The 22177-nt window shown below is 41.9% G+C and overlaps 1 protein-coding gene across 1 annotated transcript; it reads left to right on the plus strand.

Annotated features, from left to right (window-relative positions):
• The first annotated feature begins 7848 nt into the window (after positions 1-7848).
• LOC142150189 (gastrotropin-like) lies at positions 7849-11331 on the plus strand. The gene is made up of 4 exons (XM_075205392.1): positions 7849-8005; positions 9629-9801; positions 10425-10514; positions 11215-11331. The coding sequence occupies exons 1-4, from the start codon at positions 7939-7941 to the stop codon at positions 11266-11268; spliced, it is 384 nt and encodes a 127-aa protein (XP_075061493.1). The 5' UTR covers positions 7849-7938; the 3' UTR covers positions 11269-11331.
• Positions 11332-22177: the final 10846 nt, after the last annotated feature.

The raw sequence follows: 22177 nt of genomic DNA on the forward strand, positions 1-22177 counted from the left end.
ATACTGGAATCCCATTCCCCTGGGAGAGGGCAGTGGATTCAGCGCACTATGGTCACTCCAGGGAAGACTTCCATCAATCAAGCCAGAAGGATAGCTATGAAATATAGAGGAAGTCAGCCTGAGAGCTAGCTAAGTCCAGTCAAAAGACAATCCGGGCTGCTGTCCTCTACAGGGAACCGCTTTCGTTGCTTATTTTATAGCGCACAATGTAGCTTTATGTAGTAAAGCAAAAAAAATATGTATAGAAAACATCATATGACCTGATGAAAGTTCTGCATTGAATGATATTATTGTTATAATTATTGTAGCTCTTGTGCATGTTACATTTATTATTACATTTTATATCATCATTTATAATATACAGTAACTCTCTAGTCATTTTACTATGTTTATGGCTCACACACCCACTTGCCAGATATCTAATGCACCCAGTTTTAATGGGTGCTTATTATCAGCGGAGTTCTGGCAAGACTTCATAGAAAGGCTATTGACATATAGGAGCGGTTTTCTGTGTACACTCACTGACTCCGAGGATCACAGAGCTGAGTGAACTTTGCTTCAATTTCTATATCTGTATCTTCTGACAAGGCAAAATGACTAAACTAATGCAGGACCCTTAATGCAATCTGTGTTATATGAATCAACTAACAAAAGGCAATCAAATATTTCTATGATACGTATACACTGATCAGCCACAACATTAAAACCACAAGTGAAGTGAATAACATTGATTATGTCATTATAATGGCACTTGTCAAGGAGTGGGATATATTAGGCAGTAAGTGAACAGTCAGTGCTTAAGGTTGATGTATTGGAAGCAGGAAAAATGAGCATAAGTATCTGAGCGATTTTGACAAGGGCCAAATGTGATGGCTAGATGGCTAGATGACTGGGTGAGAGTATAATTAAAAATGTCAGGTCTTGTGGGGTATTCCCGGTATGCAGTGGTTAGTACCTACTAAATGTGGTCCAAGGACGGACAACCAGTGAACCGGCGTCAGGGTCATGGGGTCAGGTGTTTGTGCATTGTTTACCTGGGGAAGAGATGGCACCAAGATGCATTATGGGAAGAAGTTAAGCCGGAGGATGTGTGATGCTTTGGGCAATGTTCTGCTGGGAAACCTTGGATCCTGACAGTCATGTGGATGTTCCTTTGACACGTACCACCTGCCTAACCATTGTTGCAGACCAAGTACACCCCTTAATGGCAAGAGTATTCCCTCATGGCAGTAGCTTCTTCAGCAGGATAATGCACCCTGCCACACTGCAAAAATTGTTCAGGAATGGTTTGAGGAACATGACAAAGGGTTCAAGGTGTTGACTTGGCCTCCAAATTCCCAAATGTCAATCTGATCCAGCAACAGAGGAATGTGCTGGAAAAAGAAGTCTGAGCCATGGTGGTCCCACATCACAACTAATAGGATTTGGAGGATCTGTTGTTAACGTCTTGGTGCCAGATACCACAGGACACCTTCAGAGGTCTTGTGGAGTTCATGCCTTGATGGATCAGAGCTGTTTGGGAGGCACGAGGAGGACCTACAAAATATTAGGCAGGTGTTTTTAATGTTGTGGCTGAATTCAAGGCATAGAGAAGTTGTAATTATAAACTCATGATGTGAAGTGTAGCTACTGGTGAAATTGGTGCTACTTAAGTGTATTTGTCACTGACACAGAGTGGAGGTAGCCATTTTCTGGGCTGAACTAAAATTCATGAGAATGCAGCTTATCAATAGACTAGGAACTAATGTTATCACTGAGCCACTGATCAGCGGTGGTGGAAACACAGATCAAACGATGATGATTGCATATTTGGTGATCAGCGGTCATCTTGGAATTGTGGGCAGTTATGCAACACGTTGCCGTTTGGTTGTTCAATCCGGCTAGTGAGCGTCAACATTGATGCAATTTCACCATCCATCTGATTGATCCAATTGCTCACTTATGCAGTGTGTAGGTAATTGTGCTGAATCCCTGAAACATATATGGACACCATAAACTTTGTTTTTAAATTCATCACATGTTATCACTGGAGCCAGTAGACATACAAACTCTAGGGACTGATGTGAGTGAGTTCTCTGTACAGCACTTCGGAATTAATGGCGCTATATAAATAGCTGATGATGATGATGGCATCCTAAACCCCACCCCATTCATTAGCCTCAATTCTTTAACTTCAACATTCTGTAACTTTATTGATCCTGTCATAGAACAGAGAATAATTGCAAAACCCTGCATAATTCCTTTCCTCACATCATGTTGCCCAGGAAACCTCTCTTACCTGTGTAGTCTCATACCTGCCAAAAGTCCCTATTTTCCTGTCAAAGTCCAAATTTTTGGAGACTGACAGAGATATCACCGTGCACATAATGTATGTGTATGAATTTTTTTATTTTACATTTAATCACCGAGTCATTGATCGGGAATGAATGGAACACAGGTCAACTGATAACCCTACCACTGTACATACATACAGCAAAGAAACCCAATATGTCGTAAAATCTTGGTGTAATTTAAGTTGTGTTGTGTTTGGGGGGTTAACAGATGTTGGTTTGGGAATGGTGCAAGAAAAGTAGCGTCTAGCTGCGGTGTGTGTATAATGTAAAGATAAAATGTGTACCAGGTTTATGTTTAGTGTAATGTGTGTGGTTTAGTGGTGTGTGGTAGGATAACAGTGTATAATATGGGAGCACAGTGTACTGTGCATGGATTTAGTGTGTGTATGGTCTGCACAGGACATGGCACACCATTCGTGCAGAGGGTGCAATGCACATGACTCAGGGGGTCCCACGTCTGCCCCTTGAGTTATGGTCCAGTGGGGCAGGCCTGTTGCCACCTGTTTTCTATGTCTTTCTGACTGCCTCAAATACCTGATCACATGACGCAGTGGCTCCCTCTCACTGATAGGCTGAGCTGATTTTGGTGGGACAATCCTAATTTTAGGGAATAGTCCCACACAACACAGAATAAATACAAGGATGGCATAATATGGGGCAGAATGAATACAGAGATGGCATAATATAGGGCAGAATGAATACAAGGATGGCATAATATGGGGCAGAATGAATACATGGATGGCATAATATGGGGCAGAATGAATACATGGGTGGCATAATATGGGGAAGAAAGAACACACGGATGGCATAATATGGGGCAGAATGAATACATGGATGGCATAATATGGGGCAGAATGAATACATGGGTGGCATAATATGGGGCAGAATGAATACATGGGTGGTATAATATGGGGCAGAATGAATATATGGATGGTATAATATGGGGCAGAATGAATACATTGATGGCATAATATAGGGCAGAATGAATACATGGGTGGCATAATATGGAGCAGAATGAATACAAGGATGGCATAATATGGGGCAGAATGAATACATGGGTGGCATAATATGGGGCAGAATGAATACAAGGATGGCATAATATGGAGCAGAATGAATACATGGATGGCATAATATGGGGCAGAATGAATACATGGGTGGCATAATATGGGGCAGAATGAATACAAGGATGGCATAATATAGAGCAGAATGAATACATGGGTGGCATAATATGGGGCAGAATGAATATATGGATGGTATAATATGGGGCAGAATGAATACATTGATGGCATAATATAGGGCAGAATGAATACATGGGTGGCATAATATTGGGCAGAATGAATACAAGGATGGCATAATATGGAGCAGAATTAATACATGGATGGCATAATATGGGGCAGAATGAATACAAAGATGGCATAATATGGGGCAGAATGAATACATTGATGGCATAATATGTGGCAGAATGAATACATGGGTGGCATAATATGGAGCAGAATGAATATATGGATGGTATAATATGGGGTAGAATGAATACAAGGATGGCATAATATGGAGCAGAATGAATATATGGATGGTATAATATGGGGCAGAATAAATACATGGGTGGCATAATATGGGGCAGAATGAATACAGGGTTGGTATAATATGGGCAGAATGAATACATGGGTGGCATAATATGGGGCAGAATAAATACATGGGTGGCATAATATGGGGCAGAATGAATACATGGGTGATATAATATGGGGCAGAATGAATACAGGGTTGGCATAATATGGGCAGAATAAATACATGGGTGGCATAATATGGGGCAGAATGAATACATGGGTGGTATAATATGGGGCAGAATGAATACAATGTTGGTATAATATGGGGCAGAATGAATACAGGGATGGCATAATATGGGGCAGAATGAATACATGGGTGGTATAACATGGGGCAGAATGAATACAGGGTTGGCATAATATGGGGCAGAATGAATACATGGGTGGCATAACATGGAGTAGGATGAATACAGAGATGGCATGATATTAGGGAGAATAAATACAGGGGTGGCATGATATGGGGGAGAACCAATACAGAGGGGCCAAGATATGAGGATAATCAATATGGAGGCGCCATGATTTGGAGAGAATCAATATGGGGGCAATATATACGGGAGAAATAATTCAGGTCAGGTTTGATATGGAGAAAATCAATCCAGGGGAGCCATATTATGGGGGAGAATCAGTCCAGGAAGGACAAAGTGTCTGAAGACATCAATACCGGGAACACAGGCATAAAGTATGACAAGGAAGGGGGTGGAGGCACAGGGCCTGATGCTGGGTTAGGTGCAAAACAAAACAAGGGGTAAACGTGCTCCTGGACAAGCACTGCAAGGGGTACAGTTTTAGCATGAAGGGAAATACTGGATGCTTTTGCATATAGCACACAAATACCTGACAGCTTTATTTTTACACTGCAATTTAAAGTTCCTCTATGATACGTCCACCCCCAAATCTGTCCAAATATTGTACATTTGACCCCCGCTCCCCGCCTTCTGAGGTGCAACATGTTTTTGTCAAGATGCAAATTTGCTCATTTTTATTTGCTTTGCTCCTAACTCAGTATCAGGCCCCCAATGTCAAGGGGAGGGTAGGATGCTCTCTGTATTATATAGCTGTTAACTAGAATGCTCTGTCACAGGTGAACGCTCTGTATTTTATTGCGATCACAAGAATGCTCTCTGTTTTGTGTGACAATCACAAGGATGCTCTCCATATTATGTGACTATCACTAGATCGCTCTCTGTATAGTTTTGGGGGTCAAGTGGATACTCTCTATATTGTATGGTGGTCACTTGGATATTTTCTCTATTATATGTCAGTCTCTAGGATGCTCTTTCTATTGTATGGCAGTCCCTAGAATGTACACTGTATTGTATGGTGGTCACTAGAATGTACACTGTATTGTATGGCGGTCACTAGAATGTACACTGTATTATATGGCGGTCACTAGAATGTACACTGTATTGTATGGTGGTCACTAGAATGTACACTGTATTGTATGGTGGTCACTAGAATGTACACTATATTGTATGGCGGTCACTAGAATGTACACTGTATTGTATGATGGCCGCTAGAATGTACACTATATTGTATGGCGGTCACTAGAATGTACACTGTACTGTATGGCTATCACTAGAATGCACACTGTATTGTGTGGTGGTCACTAGAATGTACTCTGTATTGTATGATGGCCACTAGAATGTACACTGTATTGTATGGCAGTCACTAGAATGTACACTGTATTGTATGGAGCTCACTATAATGTTCTCTCTATTGTATGGTGGTCAATAGGATGCTCTTTATATTGTATATGGGTCCCTAGAAAGCTCTCTGTATTGTATGGCGGTCCCTAGAATGCTCCCTGCTTTGTCTTACTTGCAATACATTTTGCATGTAAGACAACATGGACTACAGTGAACATCCCATTCTGCTGTCTTCCCTCAACTTATTTGGAGGCTTAGTGGCTAGCACTTCTGCTTCACAGCACTTGGTTCATGAGTTCGATTCCCGATCTGTTCACCTGGTGAGCCTTCTGGAGCAGGGAGACTGGGGCTCAGATCCCTATCAGAGAGAGCGAACTTGTGTTAATGGTGCAGTGTCAGTACCACCAGTCTTACACATCACTGGCCTACCTCTAACACTCAGCAGTCCACTGGTTTCTGGCCTTCCCAATTAGAATCCTTACCAGAAGCCAACTGGGCTCAAGCTAGAGATGACATAACAGGTCTCTCAGGTGTTACCACTAACCTCCAGTACTGATGACACATATGGGAAATCACCAATCAACCAGCCACTATAAGAACTTGCTCAGTGCCTCAGTATCAATTGTGTCCAACATAGATACTACCACTCCAGGACTATACTAGAAAGTATAGCGGCTATTTGTATTTCTTTAACTCCTGTGTCCATTCTCCCCAACAGCAGCACACCCATACCGGCACGTCCATCTGCTCAGTACTCTGCTTTCACGGAGGGAACCAACTACACTGGGCTGCGACCTGTGTCCACACTAAGGGAAGTCCACATCCCTTTGCGGTGTACATGGTAGACTCCGGGTTAGTGTATTTGGTTGCGCCAATGCTACCTGCTAGTTATTGTCATCTGTGTATGTGTACTCCACTACACTTGCTGTCTATCTCTGTACTACATTGTCTCTGCTACATACTCCATTGTAACCATTTGTCTATTGCACGCAATGCGCTGCTCAAACAGTGCCAAGACATACGTGTACCTTAATGCAAACTACGTGCTGGTCAAATAGTGCCAAAACATCCGTGTACCTCATTACATGCTATGCGCTGTTCAACCAGTGCTAATACATCCTTGTATTTTATTGCATGCTACATGGTGTTCAAACAGTACCAACACATCCAAATATCTAATTATACGCTATGCGCTGTTCAATCCGTGTTCCTCATTACATGCTACGTGCTACCCAGGCAGTGCCTACAAACCCTGTGTACGCCTTTGCACGTTACCAAGCTGCCACACTTTGTGTACTCAACTCTACCCTCAGCATTTTGCCTACAGTGTCAAAGAAATCAGTGCATTCTGGAGAGACAACCTCTCTTTTGTATCGCATCTATACATCTTCTTAAGGGTTCCCCAGTAGATACAGAATCCCAAGTTCTTACAAGCCGGCTGGCAGGGAAGGGCTGGCATATTTTATCCCGGGGTGGCAAGACTTGACTCAGCAGCCTATTAGGCCCCCCTGTCCCCCAGCCCAGCCTGCCCCTGCCAGCTGGTGATGGTGGTGTAATGGTGTGGGGAATGATCTCTAAACATACATTAGGCCCCTTAATTCCAATTGAGTATCATTTAATTGCAGCAACCTACCTGAGTAATGTTCCTGACCATAGGAATCCCTTTATGGTCACATTTACTTATCTTATAATGGCTACTTCCTGCAGGACAATGCTCCTTTAATACATTTTGGACTTTATCTTGCTCACGGGCAAGGTATATATTTGTTTCTGGTGTATTTGTGGCAGTATTCCTTCCCCTATTTTATATAATATATATTTTATTTTTCATATGCATTATTAATAGCACATCAATAAATAAAAGCTAGTAGTTGGACCATGTGCCTATGATAACACTCTTTAGGGGGTATCATTGGAAGGTTTTTATGTTAGTTTTAGTCACTTAATCACTAGTTTTCTTTGGTGCACAAAATAAAAGGTTAGAACATAGTCCCATTGAATGAAGTTTACAACAATAGTATTTTGTTATCACTCATATGAGGAGACGTAGCCTTGAGAATTACTCCAGCAAGAACATTTCCTCTGTTTCTGAATAACTGAATGATAACTGGATTCCAGGGCAATAAACACAGTGCTGATCTGTAGTTCAATAACACTGATGTTGGTGAATCACCACATAGCCGTCCTGGGATTGGTCAAACTGGACAACGTCAGAAATTTGTATATTGGTGATAATAAAGTTGAAATAGGGAGGGGCTGAATGGTAAAACTGTTTAAAAAGCCACATTTAGCTCATCGTAACATCTGTCTTCTCAAGCACCTCTCCTGTTCTATCTCCTTATCTCTAGCTGAGCAGCCATGAGTTTCAATGGAAAATACGAAGTGGAAAGCCAAGAGAACTATGAAGCCTTCATGCAGACCATTGGTAAGACAAATAAGTTAGTTATATATTTATTTATTCGGTGCTTGAAATATCTACATGTGTTTTGGAATTTAATCATTTTGCATCTCACTGTTAAACGATGAATGGTGCAATCATATATATATTATTCCAATAGATTCTCTCTTTTTTTTTGGTGCTTTTGACTAGGGTCAGCCATCTACTACATTCATTCTCTCTATCTTGTGCCTAACCATTTTTTAAGTAGGCATGGCTAGGACAACCTCTAGCCAATCAGAAAACCAGAATGCACACAGCAGTACAGAATATTTCAGGAGATGTGGGTGCTGATATTGGGGAGGCAGAGACCTGTGATTATGTCCGAGGTGGACAGGGCTGCATGTGACAGTGGCACACCTCTCAATGGTCCGGATTTTGGAAGGCAATCCCGATTCGCGAACCGTGAAAGGGACGGGGCTTAACAGGAAAGTGTGTGCAGTTTTGACCAAATGTGCCCTTTTGTGGGCGGAGTTTGGTTGGAAAGGGGTTGGGGCTTATTTTGTCCCGCTTTGGGGATTCTAAATGTTGGGGGGTACGCAGTGGTGAAGACATGGAGGTGAGGAGAGGAATGGAGGGATGCAGGAAGTCACAGATTGAGTGCTAGATGTTGTAAGAGTAATAATATGAGACTGCTGCAGACTGGAGCATAAAGACTGTGGTGTCAAACAGACCGCTAAGAAGGGCTGAGTAAGGCTGCATTTCTCCCAAAAGTATAATCACACTTGCCAACTTTTACTCTTTGGCTTCAGGGAGATCCCGGGGGAGGTGGGCATGCAGGGGCGGGGCTTGATGAATTGCATCATTTTGGCCCCACCCGTAAGTGATTGTCACAATTTTGGCCAATTACTGCAGGGGGCGAGGCTAAGATAATGTGATATTTGCGACATTAAGCCCCCCCCACCACCACTTATGTATTGCAGGGGCGAGAACCGTGCCCTGGAAGTCTGTCAGAAATGCGGGAGTCTCTGGGACATTCCTGGAGATAAGGCAACTATGCGTCAAAGAAAAGCAGCTAATGAATCTCTAGAAACTGAAGTGTCTTTTACATTTCTGTCTCCATTACTGAAGTCATGTTGTCTTACCTGTCAGTCTTTGATTAAATCTTGGTCTTCATGAAAATGGCCACCTCCATAGGCATCAATACATGGACATAGGACACAATTTTTGAACTGTGTCATCATGCCACAGATGGTGAAGCCAACCACGTCTTGTACTGGCTCAGCATCAGGGAGAATGCCAGGCTCTTCAGGGAGTGAGGGAGATCACTCCTATTTCAGGGAGTCTCCCTCACATTCAGGGAGAGTTGGCAAGTATGAGTATAATGTCATAAAATGGTGCAAGTAGAACACTCTGTAACCCATAGCAGCCAATCAGATATTAGCTCTAATTTGAATACTCAAAACTGTTATTATCTGATATCTGATTGGTTGCTATAGCTAACAGCACCTCATTGCTCTTTTTACCTAGTTATTGAATAAACCCCTAGATGTCTCTTTGAGTAAGATGAAATACAGAGAACCATCTGTTGATCTATGTATTATATATAGCTAGAATTGCAGTAATAATAATATTAATTACAATAATTAATTGCAACTCTCTCTGTGACAGGTATCCCAGCAGAAACCATCCAAAAAGGCAAAGATTTCAAGTTCACCACTGAGGTAGTCCAGAATGGCAATGACTTCACTTGGTCCCAGATCTTCCCAGGACACACCATTACTAACAACTTCACCGTAGGGAAGGAGTCTGACATGGAGTCCATGAGTGGCAAAAAATTCAAAGTAAGTATAATGGCTTTGCTAAAGGAAAAATATAATACAATTTTACTGGAGTCAACATTTTCAGCTGTGAAACTTTACTGATCAGGCAGTAAGGCAAAATTTGACTGTCCAACTGGTGTGGAACTACAAGTCCCAGCATTCCTTACCATAGGTAGCAAGGCATGCTGGGGCTTGTAGTTTGGCAACAGCTGGATAGAAACAGGTTTCCTGTAAAATTGAAATTTAATTCATAGTGTGCAGTACTACATCACAGCCAGCAGATGTCATATTTTATGAAAAGGTTCAACTTACTAGCAACATTTATCATAGTAAATTTTTAATAATCGACTTTAGTTTGGATCAACAGAAAAGGAAAAAAAATATAATGTGATATTTAATTTTTAAGCTACATGTTCACTACCTAAATGAAAAAGATTTCTTGTAAAGCTAAAAAAAAATCTGTATTTTTTTTCCTTTCACATACATACCTGCTTAACCAACCAGCTTTATATACCTGGTCCCCTTACCCCTGGAAATTGTAACTATAAACACTGAAATGACCATTGTTTCCGTAATGCTAATGCTCTATAATCTCCTCATATTTTCGTACTAGCATTGACTTATTCCTAAGTATTTTCAAACAGGCAACTGTCCAGTTCGATGGCGGGAAAATTGTGGTGGATTTCGGAAAATACAAACACTCGTCTGAAATTGTAGGAGGAAAACTGGTGGAGGTGAGAATGAACATTATTCTATTTTTCTCATTGAAGTAACTTAAAATCTGATTAGAAAAAACACATTTCTGATATTCAGACATATATGTAAATCTTCAATGTGAAAACAGTGGTGTGCTAAAGCAATAGAAAAAAATAAATAGATATAATAAAGTATCTTATTTCCATTATATCAAATTATTTTTTTAATACTCACATCTTTGTTTAATTGTGTATGTATCCTTTTTTAGTGATAGAAAGGAAAGCTATCAGCCTTTCACATTGTTGCATCCTGTGTAAAGATTCTGTGATAGGCTGCATCTTAAAGGGTGTATAGAGATTCGCAAGGTAGGAAAATATAAGGTGGGCGGAGCTTTAGTATGTTCACAATGAAAAGTGGGTGGAGCAACTATCAAACACTGCTCACCCAGAGTGTCATGGGTGTGGCCAAGCACATTAGGTGCTTGCTGGGGAGGGAGGGGCTTGATGACACAAATTACATCATGGCCCAGCCCACTTTTCACCAGGTAAACTCTCCTGGGAGAATTGCCAACTCTTGTGAGGTCTCCTCCTGGTTCAAGAATATCCTGGACATTCTGGGATAGTAGTTATATAAATATATAAATATATAAATATATATATTATATAAAGTTATATAAGTAACATGCATTTTTTGTTTAATTAATATGCAACCTATTCAGTATGCCTCTTTCTGTTTCAGATATCAGAAGCTGGCGGCGTTTCTTTCAAGAGGACCAGTAAAAGATTGGCTTAATCAGCGGCTCATTTGTTTAGTCTAAAAAAAATAAAATAAAAAAAAGATCATGCTTTAAATAAATAGTATTCTGTTTTCTTAATACCATTTACTGTAACTACATACCTGATCACCATGGGCTGGAGAGGGCTGCTGCACGGGGCAAATTTAATATAATAGGGCTTCCACAGCATGGTTATATTCCCAGTATCAGCTCATTGGTGTCATTTATTACGTGCAAAGAAATCGCCTCTGCATATTTGTATTCATTCATATTGCAGTCTTCGGTGGCAGGGGCTATATTGGAAATAGGTTTGACTAGTAATACAGATAGAGTAGAGTGTATTGCAGTGTAAATTTAGCAGCACGTTTTGCAATTCATTCAAATATCTTAAGTTAAGCTCAGCTTAACTAATCGCAAAAATGTCACAATATCATCATCATCATCATCATCATTTATTTATATAGCACCACTAATTCCGCAGCGCTGTACAGAGAACTCACTCACATCAGTCCCTGCCCCATTGGAGCTTACAGTCTAAATTCCCTAACGCACACACACAGACAGAGAGAGAGAGACTGGGGTCAATTTGATAGCAGCCAATTAACCTACTTGTATGTTTTTGGAGTGTGGGAGGACACTGGAGCACCCGGAGGAAACCAATACAAACACGGGGAGAACATAGAAACTTCACACAGATAAGGCCATGGTCGGGAATTGAACTCATGACCCAAGTGGTGTGAGCCACCGTTCTGCCCCAATATAGTACAAATTCTCTACTCTAACCATAGTAATGATACACGGTTAACTGCAATAAATTCAACTGCATCTGTACCGCAGATGTATGTCCTCTGTACCCCATAACTCATATATTTTACTGTTCTCCTATAACACTATGCAAGGTATATAGGAGAACAGTAAAATATATGAGAACATTTTGCCAGCCGGGTGGCATTAAGAAGCACCCCTGTTGGGGCATTTGTTATACTTTGCAATAATAATGAAAAATGTTGGAGGTTATTGCCCACACCTGCCAGGGCTGGTCAGACTGGTGGTCAGTGGTCTAACACACACTGCTGGCTGTAGTGCTCACTTAGTGCCAGGGCCGGATTAAGGGAATGGAGGCCCCTGGGCTAAGGGGGCCTTTATTCCCCCCGTGAGGGCCTCCCCTTTGTGATCCGAGCCGCACCCCTCCCCCTCCCCCCGGCACTTACCTCCTTCTCCTCCTTCCCCGGCGCGCTGTAGTCTCCTTACTGAGGAGATCTCGTGAGAGTGAGACTCACGAGATCTCCTCAGTAAGGTGACTACAGCGCGCCGGGGAAGGACCGCAGTGAAAGTGCTCAGCAGCACTGATCGCGCCGGGGGCGCCCCCGCCCCCGACCGATCAATACTGCTGCTGAGCACTTTCAAGGGCCCCCTGGATGCCGAGGCCCCTGGGCTGTAGCCCAGTTAGCCCTAGGGTTAATCCGGCACTATGATAGTGCATGTTCTAATAGGAGAAACAATGGTTTATTCCAACATAATAGGACTCTGTTGGGCTCCAAGATCCGGGTGGGAAGTAAAAACAGCCGGGTGGAGCACCCGGGAAATAGTTGCTGGGGAGAACACTGAGTTTGTATTATTTAAAAAACAAACAAACTGTAATCAACATTTGTTAAAGACCTTTCGCTATAGTATAAAGTTATCAGGCTGTACGCGCTGAGCAGATCCTCAGTTAAAACATTGCCAAATAAAAAGTATATACAGACACAAATAAATAACAACACTTAGAAGCTGACATAAATATTTTAGTAGCCCTCTCTATGTGCCGTCATCTTGAAAGTATTTGCATAACCAGTACACAATTAGACGGCGTAGTAACAGAGCTATCCATCACTAAAGTCCAAGGTGGCACTTCGAGTAGTATTAGTGCCTATTCCGTATATGTGGCAGTTTGTCTATTTTATTAGATCTATATCATGTTAATTGTGCGTTGTCTCTGGGCTCATCTATTCTGCCCTCCTCCGTAGACATCGGCTGTGTGTCAGATTCTAGAACGTTGCAGAGACCCCGAAGCAACCAGCACTTTCCTCTCTTCGGGTCACAGAAGCTAACGTGTTAGGTGCCTGACTTCACATACACAGGACACGGTTTCCAGGTCACTTGGAGCACATCAGTCACCCGCTCCTAATTAATATGTATTTCCAGGGTCTTTGGAGATGAACTTGGATAAGCGATTGATAATCAATAAGATGCAACACAAACTTCTTTATATCATAAAAAAAACCCTATTAATACCAGCTCTATATAAAAAATACACAATAGATTTTGAATGGTTGGTGATAGGTACTCTTTAAAGTATACTTAGTATGAGTAAATATTTGCTTATTCAATCGTACAACCACTACTGTACCCAGGAAGAGGGGAGAATTGTGTTTCAGATGGCACAATATTAGAGGCGACAGAGAGGAGTTTCTTAACTTCTCTCCCTTTCTTAAGCCGGTGGTGGGAGACGGAAGACAAGTGACTACAGAAGGAAGCTTATGGTGACAGACTAATCACTGAGTGCTTCCTCCTGCAGTCTCTTTATGAGTGACAGTATACAGCTATACTTCCGATGTCATGATGATGATGATGATGATGATATAATTCCATCAGTAGCTGCTGATGAAATTATATCATCATCATCATCACCATTTATTTATATAGCGACACTAATTCCACAGTGCTGTACAGAGAACTCACTCACATCAGTCCCTGCCCCAATGGAGCTTACAATCTAAATTCCTTAACACACACAGACGAGGGTCAATTTTGATAGCATCCAATTAACCTACTAGTATGTTTTTGGAGTGTGAAAGGAAACCAGAGTACCTGGAGGAAACCCACGTAAACATGGGGAGAACATACAAACTCCACACAGATAAGGCCATGGTCAGGAATCGAACTCATGACCCCTGCGCTGAGAGGCAGAAGTGCTAACCACTGAGCCACCGTGCTGCCCAATTATGATTTTTCTGTAAATTGAAATATTGAGACACTTTAGACCACTGAGGGGCAGCCCCATTTCATGGTGCGGCCCTCTAACCTTCAAAAGGGCCGCACGTTACCATTAATCTCAGTAATGAGTTAACACAATACATTTAATCAAAGAAAGAGACACCTATCTGTAATAACATACCAGCAGGCATTTTAAACAAGTGTTAAAAGCTATAACAAACAATTCTGACAATAAGGGAGGAAGGAGCTGGGAGCCGCCGGTGAAGGCTCAGGGGCCGCCTGTTGCCCATCACTGCTTTAGTCCAGGCTTATGATCCACCAAGGCCACATCCCTATCCATCCCAGCAGTCCCCACTTGCGTGTGCTCGACGATTACAGAAGGTGCCACATTTTCCAGGTTACATATCATCAATGTCATGGTAATGTGGGTCAGTTACTGCATTATACAGCTTTTAGACAGATAGACCTACTGGTTTTATCTTCTGATTAGTGCGTATCACCATAACTTATCAATTCTTCTAGCACACTGGTGATTAACTTTCATAGCACATTTGAATTGTTTGTACTTTGCCAAAATAGGGATATACGAATAGGTGGCCCGCCAGTAAAACTTGCTATGATTCGCAGTGTCAGATTGAAACAGCACTGTCATTCATATGTCAAATTTAATGGCCGAGATCCCAACATTACTGAAAAGCAGATCCCCCTATTTTACGCCTCCAGGCATCTCTGCCAGGAGAAATCTGCATTGGGCAAGGTCTTGGGTAAGGCACACCGGATACATTAATGCAAATCCATCAATACATGCTACAGGCAAAGTCTGGAGTTGTCATTTGTCAGGGGTCTGTACCTAGGAAACTGGAGGTTTGAAGCATGTACCCCTATTCACACACAGGTGATAAGGAAAAGTCAAGAGTGAATTTTTGTCCTTTGTGTATCAAAATTGTGAACTCAGTTTAAATGTATAATAGAGGATTTGGAACAGAGCCTAGTGTGATGAGAGTAGGGTGCTGGGCAAGTTTAAAAGCTCGTCTGACATCCCCTCTTAGCCGGCAATGTGACTATGATTATTGTATGGCTATGGTGTTGTTATATGCTGTTTCACTTGTTTTTAAATGTTGCCAGGAAGGTTCTTTAGATGCTGCTAGGTTATTCAATATTCCCAGGAGCTAGCAAATTTTTGTCCAGCCAATTGTCCCAATTGGCACTGCCAGAGGATGAATGACCAAACTCGTCTTGCTCTGTATGATAAAGGGAGGAGGAAATAATTGTATATGAAGGTAGATTTCTCCACTGAATAACCACTTTTTGGTGCACATGGGTCGCCCTTCATTAACAGAGCAGCAGAAAGCAGGACATAACTGTTAATGCTGCTCTCTCCTACCCGTCCTTGCAGCTGTAACTAACAGCTGCTGCTGTTGTCGATGTCTTCAGCTCAGTTGCTGTCTGGACCCTGGAATGTTGGGGTCCTGTTTTGAAAAGAGATAGTTACTATTTATGTCCTAGAAAGCATGAAAGAAATACCCCAGCCCCACCCCAATCAGCCCTGTTATTAAATCAATAGCATTTACATTTAAAAACACACATTAAACTACACAGTTTCCACATTTTAGAGAGAGAGAGAAAAAATATGGAGACGTATCTGATATAGGGGCTCAGAATGCCTCTCTTCCCATAAACTTTCGGGCAGTGACTAAGCAGCTCTGGACTTAACTGGAAAGTGACAGTTGTATACTACCAACCACTCAATGTGGCAAAATAGATATAAATGACTGCTTCTTAGGCAAGCTTAGTATCTGTTCTTATCAGGTCCAACACTCGATGGTAGTAATGCTGGCTCTGACAGGCCCTGGCCTGTAGACTAACATTGGTGAAGGTTGAAACGGCTAAGACTGTGGTGCATCATGTTCGATTTCGAGGAAGAAGCTCTGCGGGAGAAAACAGAAGGATCTTCTTCTCTTTGCAGAAGACCCTGCTCAACCCTGCACAATGGGAAGAAATTTGATAGCTCCGCCACCTTCCTCAAAATCATTTTTCCATCCCCTTCTGCTCCAAGAAAAAGATCCAAGAAGATGCCTCCCGCTGCTCCAGCTTCTGCCTTCACTCCTGTTCCTGCCCCTAGGAAGAAGGGAGGCGAGAACCCAGTACCTAAGGCTCTCCCTGAGGCTGGAACCTCTGCCCCCACCATTGTACCAGTCTCAGGACAAGGGAAGCCCAGCCAGGGTCCCCCCCAAAAAACTCCCACCCTGGAACCGTGGATGTGACAGATAGTCATCCTGAAGTTGAAAGAGGTGAATGGAACGGTCCCAGACATGACGGCAGAGACCTTTGAGAAGAAGATGGTCCTTGAGCAGGGCTTTTCAAATACTGAAACCATCAGCATCCAAATCTATATTAAGGGTATATTTTACATCCCCTTCACATCCATAGCGATCTGCAAAAGATACTAGGGGGCAGTGAAAACAGCAAGACCTGAGTCCCCATATGCTTGATTTGTGGGTAACTGTCCCATCCAAAGAAAGGAGAGAAGAGTGTCAGTCTCCATAAGGAATCCCCAAAGATATCGCTACCTTACTGAACCAATTTTGCACCATAATCAAGGTCCCCTTGAAGATGTTGGATGGCAACAGCTTTTGGACAGGCAAATGGTCTATCATGGACTAACTAAGAAAAATTGACAGTGCAACAGATGGGCTCCAATACCTGCCACAAAGCTTTTCTCTGGGAGGTTAGGCTAGACGTCTCTACTACACTGATCAGCCTAGAAACTGCAGGAACTTGGGGGGTGGGGGGGGGAGCTGACCACGTGTGGAGAAGCTGCAAGGTCTCAGCCTCCAGGAATTGCAGAGCAACAGGACATGAGACCAAATACTGCCCATGATAAACATCCTGTAACCTCCGTGGCCTGATCAGCCACATCTACAAGGACTGCCTCCAGAAGGCCAGAACCTACACTGCAGCCCAAGCCAGGGCAGAGAAAGCAGAAACTTAACAGCAACAACAGGAGGTAAAACCCCCCCACCTTCCAACCCCCCACCCTCCCTTCCATCCCCCATCCAACAAACTTCCACACTCCACTCTTCCCATCTTCCATTGCGACAGCATCTCCCTCCCCTCCTGCTGTCTCTTTAGAACAACGTGGCTAATTAAATCTGCCCCTTAGAATGCAATATAATGTAAGGACTTATATAAATAGATAGCACTATGAGGGAAGTAGTATTAGGTGAATCTTTTTTGTATTCAAACAAATATTTTTAAGTAAAAGCTTAAAACCACATAGGTGTGCAGGCAACCTTCATAAGTGACATAGGTTCCTGAAGTAAAATACTTAGGACAGTCGCACAAATCCCCAATATGTCAAGGAGACCAACCATAATAAAGTTCAAAATTCACTATTTACATATGACATACAGCATCTGAAAAGATTATAATTCAGTGTATACTGATTCAAAACTGTAGTGAAGCTTCGTTCTTCATACTGCAAGATATGCACATATTCATATGTTGAGATAAAATATATTATCTAAAAAACTGCATGCAGGAGGACTGGTTCAATATAGAAGATATTTCATTATCCCTGTAAGCAGTTGCAAATAAGCAGTATGCAAATCGATGCATAAAGTCAGGCTCAGTGACCTTCCTCTAATAAGCGGATACCCGATCCACTAGAGAGGCCTTTTCTGAAATCATATTGAGGCCACACCACTGGGGAAACCAGGTCCGGCTTAAAACGTGGAACTCAGGCATCCAAAGTGTATTCTACTAATGGACAGACTGAGTAGGGTTTACGGCTCCTGTTGGACTTGTTCAGTACTGGGTCGGTGTGGATCTTCAAGTTTCTGTGGACCTTGTTCCCTTTGTGTACCTGCCAAAAGCAGGAGGATATAGGACTTGTTCCCTACCCAGCTAGCAGAGGAGTGAACAGCGTGACTTGTTGAGTGAGGCAGTGCTTCAGAGTGACTGGGCCATCATTTAACTATAGCCCCTTTAGGATGGGGTTCTCTAGTAAGCTTTCTTGGGTGGTGAACCCCTTGGTTGTTTACTAATTGCATTTTTGAGGTGGTCTGTAAATACATTTATTTTTTATATAAAATAAAGTATGCTTATTCTATGCCAGTTGTCTGTCTAAGTGATTCCAAAAGCAACCTCATAAAGCTGCAAACCAGTTAGTCTGGGCATAAAAAGAGGTACACATAATTCGGGTAAACTGACAACTAGTTATAAAGAGGATACTATTCATAAAAGTTTGATAATGTTGAAAATATGTCTTTTACATTTTCATTTAATGTGTAACTTTGCAACAATGTTTCTCTATTTATACTGAGTCATCTATGTTGTATTACTCTACTGTTGTAATTTATTGATGTATTTTATTTAGATAATAATTAACTTATCTGAAAAGAATGATTCATTTTGAGTATGGCATTGTTATATGATAGAAAGTCTGTAAATCCTATAGAATAATCTATATCTCCAGCTAAATGAAAAAAATAACATATAAAACACTGTATTTTTTCAAGCCTTTACTGAATACTCTAAAGGTCATTATTGGACTGTAAACCCACAATGCTTCTTTATATAAGAGCACCAACTTGGCTGCCTAACACATTTCCAGGCCTTGGAATTACGTGTGCCTTTAACGGGTTTACAGATACACGCACTGTGGAACCTACTCCCACTTTAGGACTACCCCATTGCATTAAAATGTGTCTGTATTTTTTTCAGGCTGCACCCACTCTATGGAATTCTCTCCCTCTCCCCTCAGTGAATCTCTACCTGTCATCCGTGCCCACCCTCTTGGGCCATAGTTACCTGCCTATACTCACTTTTCCACTCCTTCCCTCTCTTTCATGCTGTGCCTGAGCCCCCAGAGTTATAGTGCTTACTGTTACTTGTACTGTGCTGTTTCACCTTGTACTGTGCCATTGTTTGTCCTTGTACGGCGCTACGGATACTATGTGGCGCCCTATAAATAAAAATTAATAATAATAATAAAAATAAGACTCTCCTCTGGTCTACAAACTTTCAAGCGTTCTCTGAAACCTACCTCTTCAGACAAGCTTTTAATATTCCTCACCCACCATCTTAACCTCACTACCTTACCCTATTACCACCCGTTACACAATTTCCACACAAGATAACTACCCCCTGACCAACATTGTTGTGTGACAGGATCATTTAGCTTATGAGTCACTTTTACCTTTGCAGCCTGGCTGGGCCGAAATGCAAAATGTAGACTTAGCCTTAGCCTCATGTATCAAACTTCCATTGTCCCATAGATTGTTAGCCTGCAAGCAGCGGCCTTCTCACCTCTTTGTCTGTTTTACCCAGTTTGTTTATTAGTTTACTATGTTTGTCTCCAATTGTAAAGCGCTACGGAATATGTTGGCGCTATATAAATAAATGATGATGATGATGATGATGTATTTCTCCAAAGAAACAATTAGGTTTGGCTTAATTTAAGTCTTAAGCTACTCATGATAGTGAGTGGACATCAGGACTATCTTCATTACCCGTGGCCTTATTGTGTGATTGAAGCTTTTTATTTTATTATTTTTTTCAATCAAAAGTTTTGATTGAGTATTTTGAAAAAAAATATTTGAACTTGAGAGGGTACGGAACAGAATAAGGGGAGAGGGGGTACATCGTAGGGAAATATACATTAGAATTGTCCTACACATGACATTAATCCTTCTAGTACAAACTCAATATTAAATTCAGATGATGTGTGGGTGATACAAGAAGGTGAAATGTTTTAATATAGATATAGGTAGGCTGTATAGCTGGTTCTTAGTGGAAAAAGGGGGATAGAGTAAAAGGTTTAGAAAGAGGTTGAGGGGGACTAGGGAGAAATAAAAAGGAATGGAGGAGAGTTGGAAGTTTGGAGTTTCTCAGTTGATGGAGTTTAGTGAGTGTAATCAGTAATTCAAAATAGTTAAAGGGGTCTCATAGTAGTGTGTCCATATAGTGCAATATGCTTGTAGTATGTTCTATTCTATAAATATGCCAATCGACTAATGATGGAGGGAAGGGAGCGCAGTTCTCTTTGCTTCCAATGGAATGCTGTCTGACACTTAGTACCAATGTGGGTAAGAGAGTAAAGAGTAAGAGAGAGAGGTTGGGAGTTGTACTTCTGTGATTGTTTACATTAGATGTTTTAGATCATTCCAGAGTTGGAGCTCTTATATGATAACATTTTCTCTGACAAATTCCCATTTCTTTGGATCCACAAATTCCCCTGTGTCCTCCTCTCATTTGAGTTCATGTGGGTCTTTGGTGCGCTGATTATGTGTGATCAGCAAGCAGGGCCGGTGCTAGGGTCCATGGCGCCCTAGGCGAAATCGGCGCCCTCCTCCCCCTCACCCCGTCTTTTCTTACCTTGTCTCACCACCGCCGCCTCTCTGCATCGTCTCCTCCCCTCCACTCACTGACACTAGTGAGTGGAGGGGAAGAGACGGAGCAGAGAGGCGGCGGTGGTGAGCAATAGCCTCTTCCCCCCCCTCCCAATACATCTGAATGCTGTGCGGCGGCCATGACAGGTATGGTCAGTGGTCGCCGCACAGTTTTAAAATTAATTTCCAGTTCTGTGGCGCCCTCCAGGCGCTCTCCAGAGCCCGGCGCCCTAGGCAAGTGCCTAACCTTGCCTAATGGGAGCGCCGGGCCTGTCAGCAAGCAGTGCAGTCTGGAGATTAGACCTTTAGGCAATTCCAGTAGACTCCAGGGACAAACATTCGATTGTTCCATAAAGCGTCCATGTTCACTCAGTTAATGATCATCTGAAAGTGTCATGTGTAACAATCTCAGATCAAGAGTAAGAATTTAACTTTGGGCAAAAGTTGCAACGTAGGGGTCTGCTTTGGGGCTTATCATAAAGAGGGTAGTTAGAGTCACGTTGCTGACAGCTGCCTCTTCAATCTGAATATCTGTCCATATCTTAATTGAAGAGGGAGGGTTCCAGAGCCCACATTGTGAAAAGCGTGCTGACAAATAATATATTTGGATATTAGGGGCTCAAAGATCACTGTCTCTTGGAATCGAACTCTGAGGGGTATATTTACTAAACTGCAGGTTTGAAAAAGTGGAGATGTTGTCTATAGCAACCAATCAGATTCTAGCTGTCAATTTGTAGAATGTACTAAATAAATGATAACTAGAATCTGATTGGTTGCTATAGGCAACATCTCCACTTTTTCAGACCCGCAGTTTAGTAAATCTAGCCCTGAGTCTATCAGATAAACCTCAGTTTGTTGCTGCAGAATTTTAAGAAACTTAGCTGGTACCCAGACTTTGATGGTCTGAAAAATATATAAAAGTCTCAGCAGGGCATTGATTATAATTGCTCTAACCCTCCCAAACCCTCCAATTCCTAGTTATTAAAAGTGACACTAACCTCAATGTTTTTGTGTTTAATCGTGCCTATCACATGTTAATCTATGTGCTAGATATAGGTTTCCTTCTGTGCAAGCTATGAGCAAACTTAGGGAACTGCCACCGCTTTAACTGCTTCTGTCATATTTTTTTCGACCTTCCCTAACCTGTTCACACCACACTCATAGAAACCTGGGGGTATATTTACTAAACTGTGGGTTCAAAAAAGTGGAGATGTTGTCTGTAGCAACCAATCAGATTCTAGCTGTCATTTATTTAGTACATTCTACACAATGATAGCTAGAATCTGATTGGTTGCTATAGGCAACATCTCCACTCTTTCAAACCCGCAGTTTAGTAAGTATACCCCCTAGACCCCATAAAAAGTATATTTTTATACAATCTTTTGTTAATATTAATATTATGAAAATGCATATGCAATAATATGCTTTCTTCATTCTCCTGGTCAGGACCTAGGTGGATTCATACGCTATTTGCTGTCAGTGTAGTCGATGATGTTTTTAGTGGTACTACTGACCTGTGCTAGACAAGTTCCTAGTTGTTGTGATGTTGTGACAAGAG

The sequence above is a fragment of the Mixophyes fleayi genome, chromosome 4 (assembly GCF_038048845.1).
Source record: "Mixophyes fleayi isolate aMixFle1 chromosome 4, aMixFle1.hap1, whole genome shotgun sequence".
Classification (NCBI taxonomy): Eukaryota; Metazoa; Chordata; class Amphibia; order Anura; family Limnodynastidae; genus Mixophyes; species Mixophyes fleayi.

Excerpts from the sequence above, each read along its gene's own strand:
- LOC142150189 (XM_075205392.1), top strand. The coding sequence starts at position 7,939 with ATGAGTTTCAATGGAAAATACGAAGTGGAAAGCCAAGAGAACTATGAA. Across the intron at positions 8,006-9,628 it reads AGCCTTCATGCAGACCATTG|GTATCCCAGCAGAAACCATC; the intron begins GTAAGACAAATA and ends TCTCTGTGACAG. Across the intron at positions 9,802-10,424 it reads TGAGTGGCAAAAAATTCAAA|GCAACTGTCCAGTTCGATGG; the intron begins GTAAGTATAATG and ends ATTTTCAAACAG.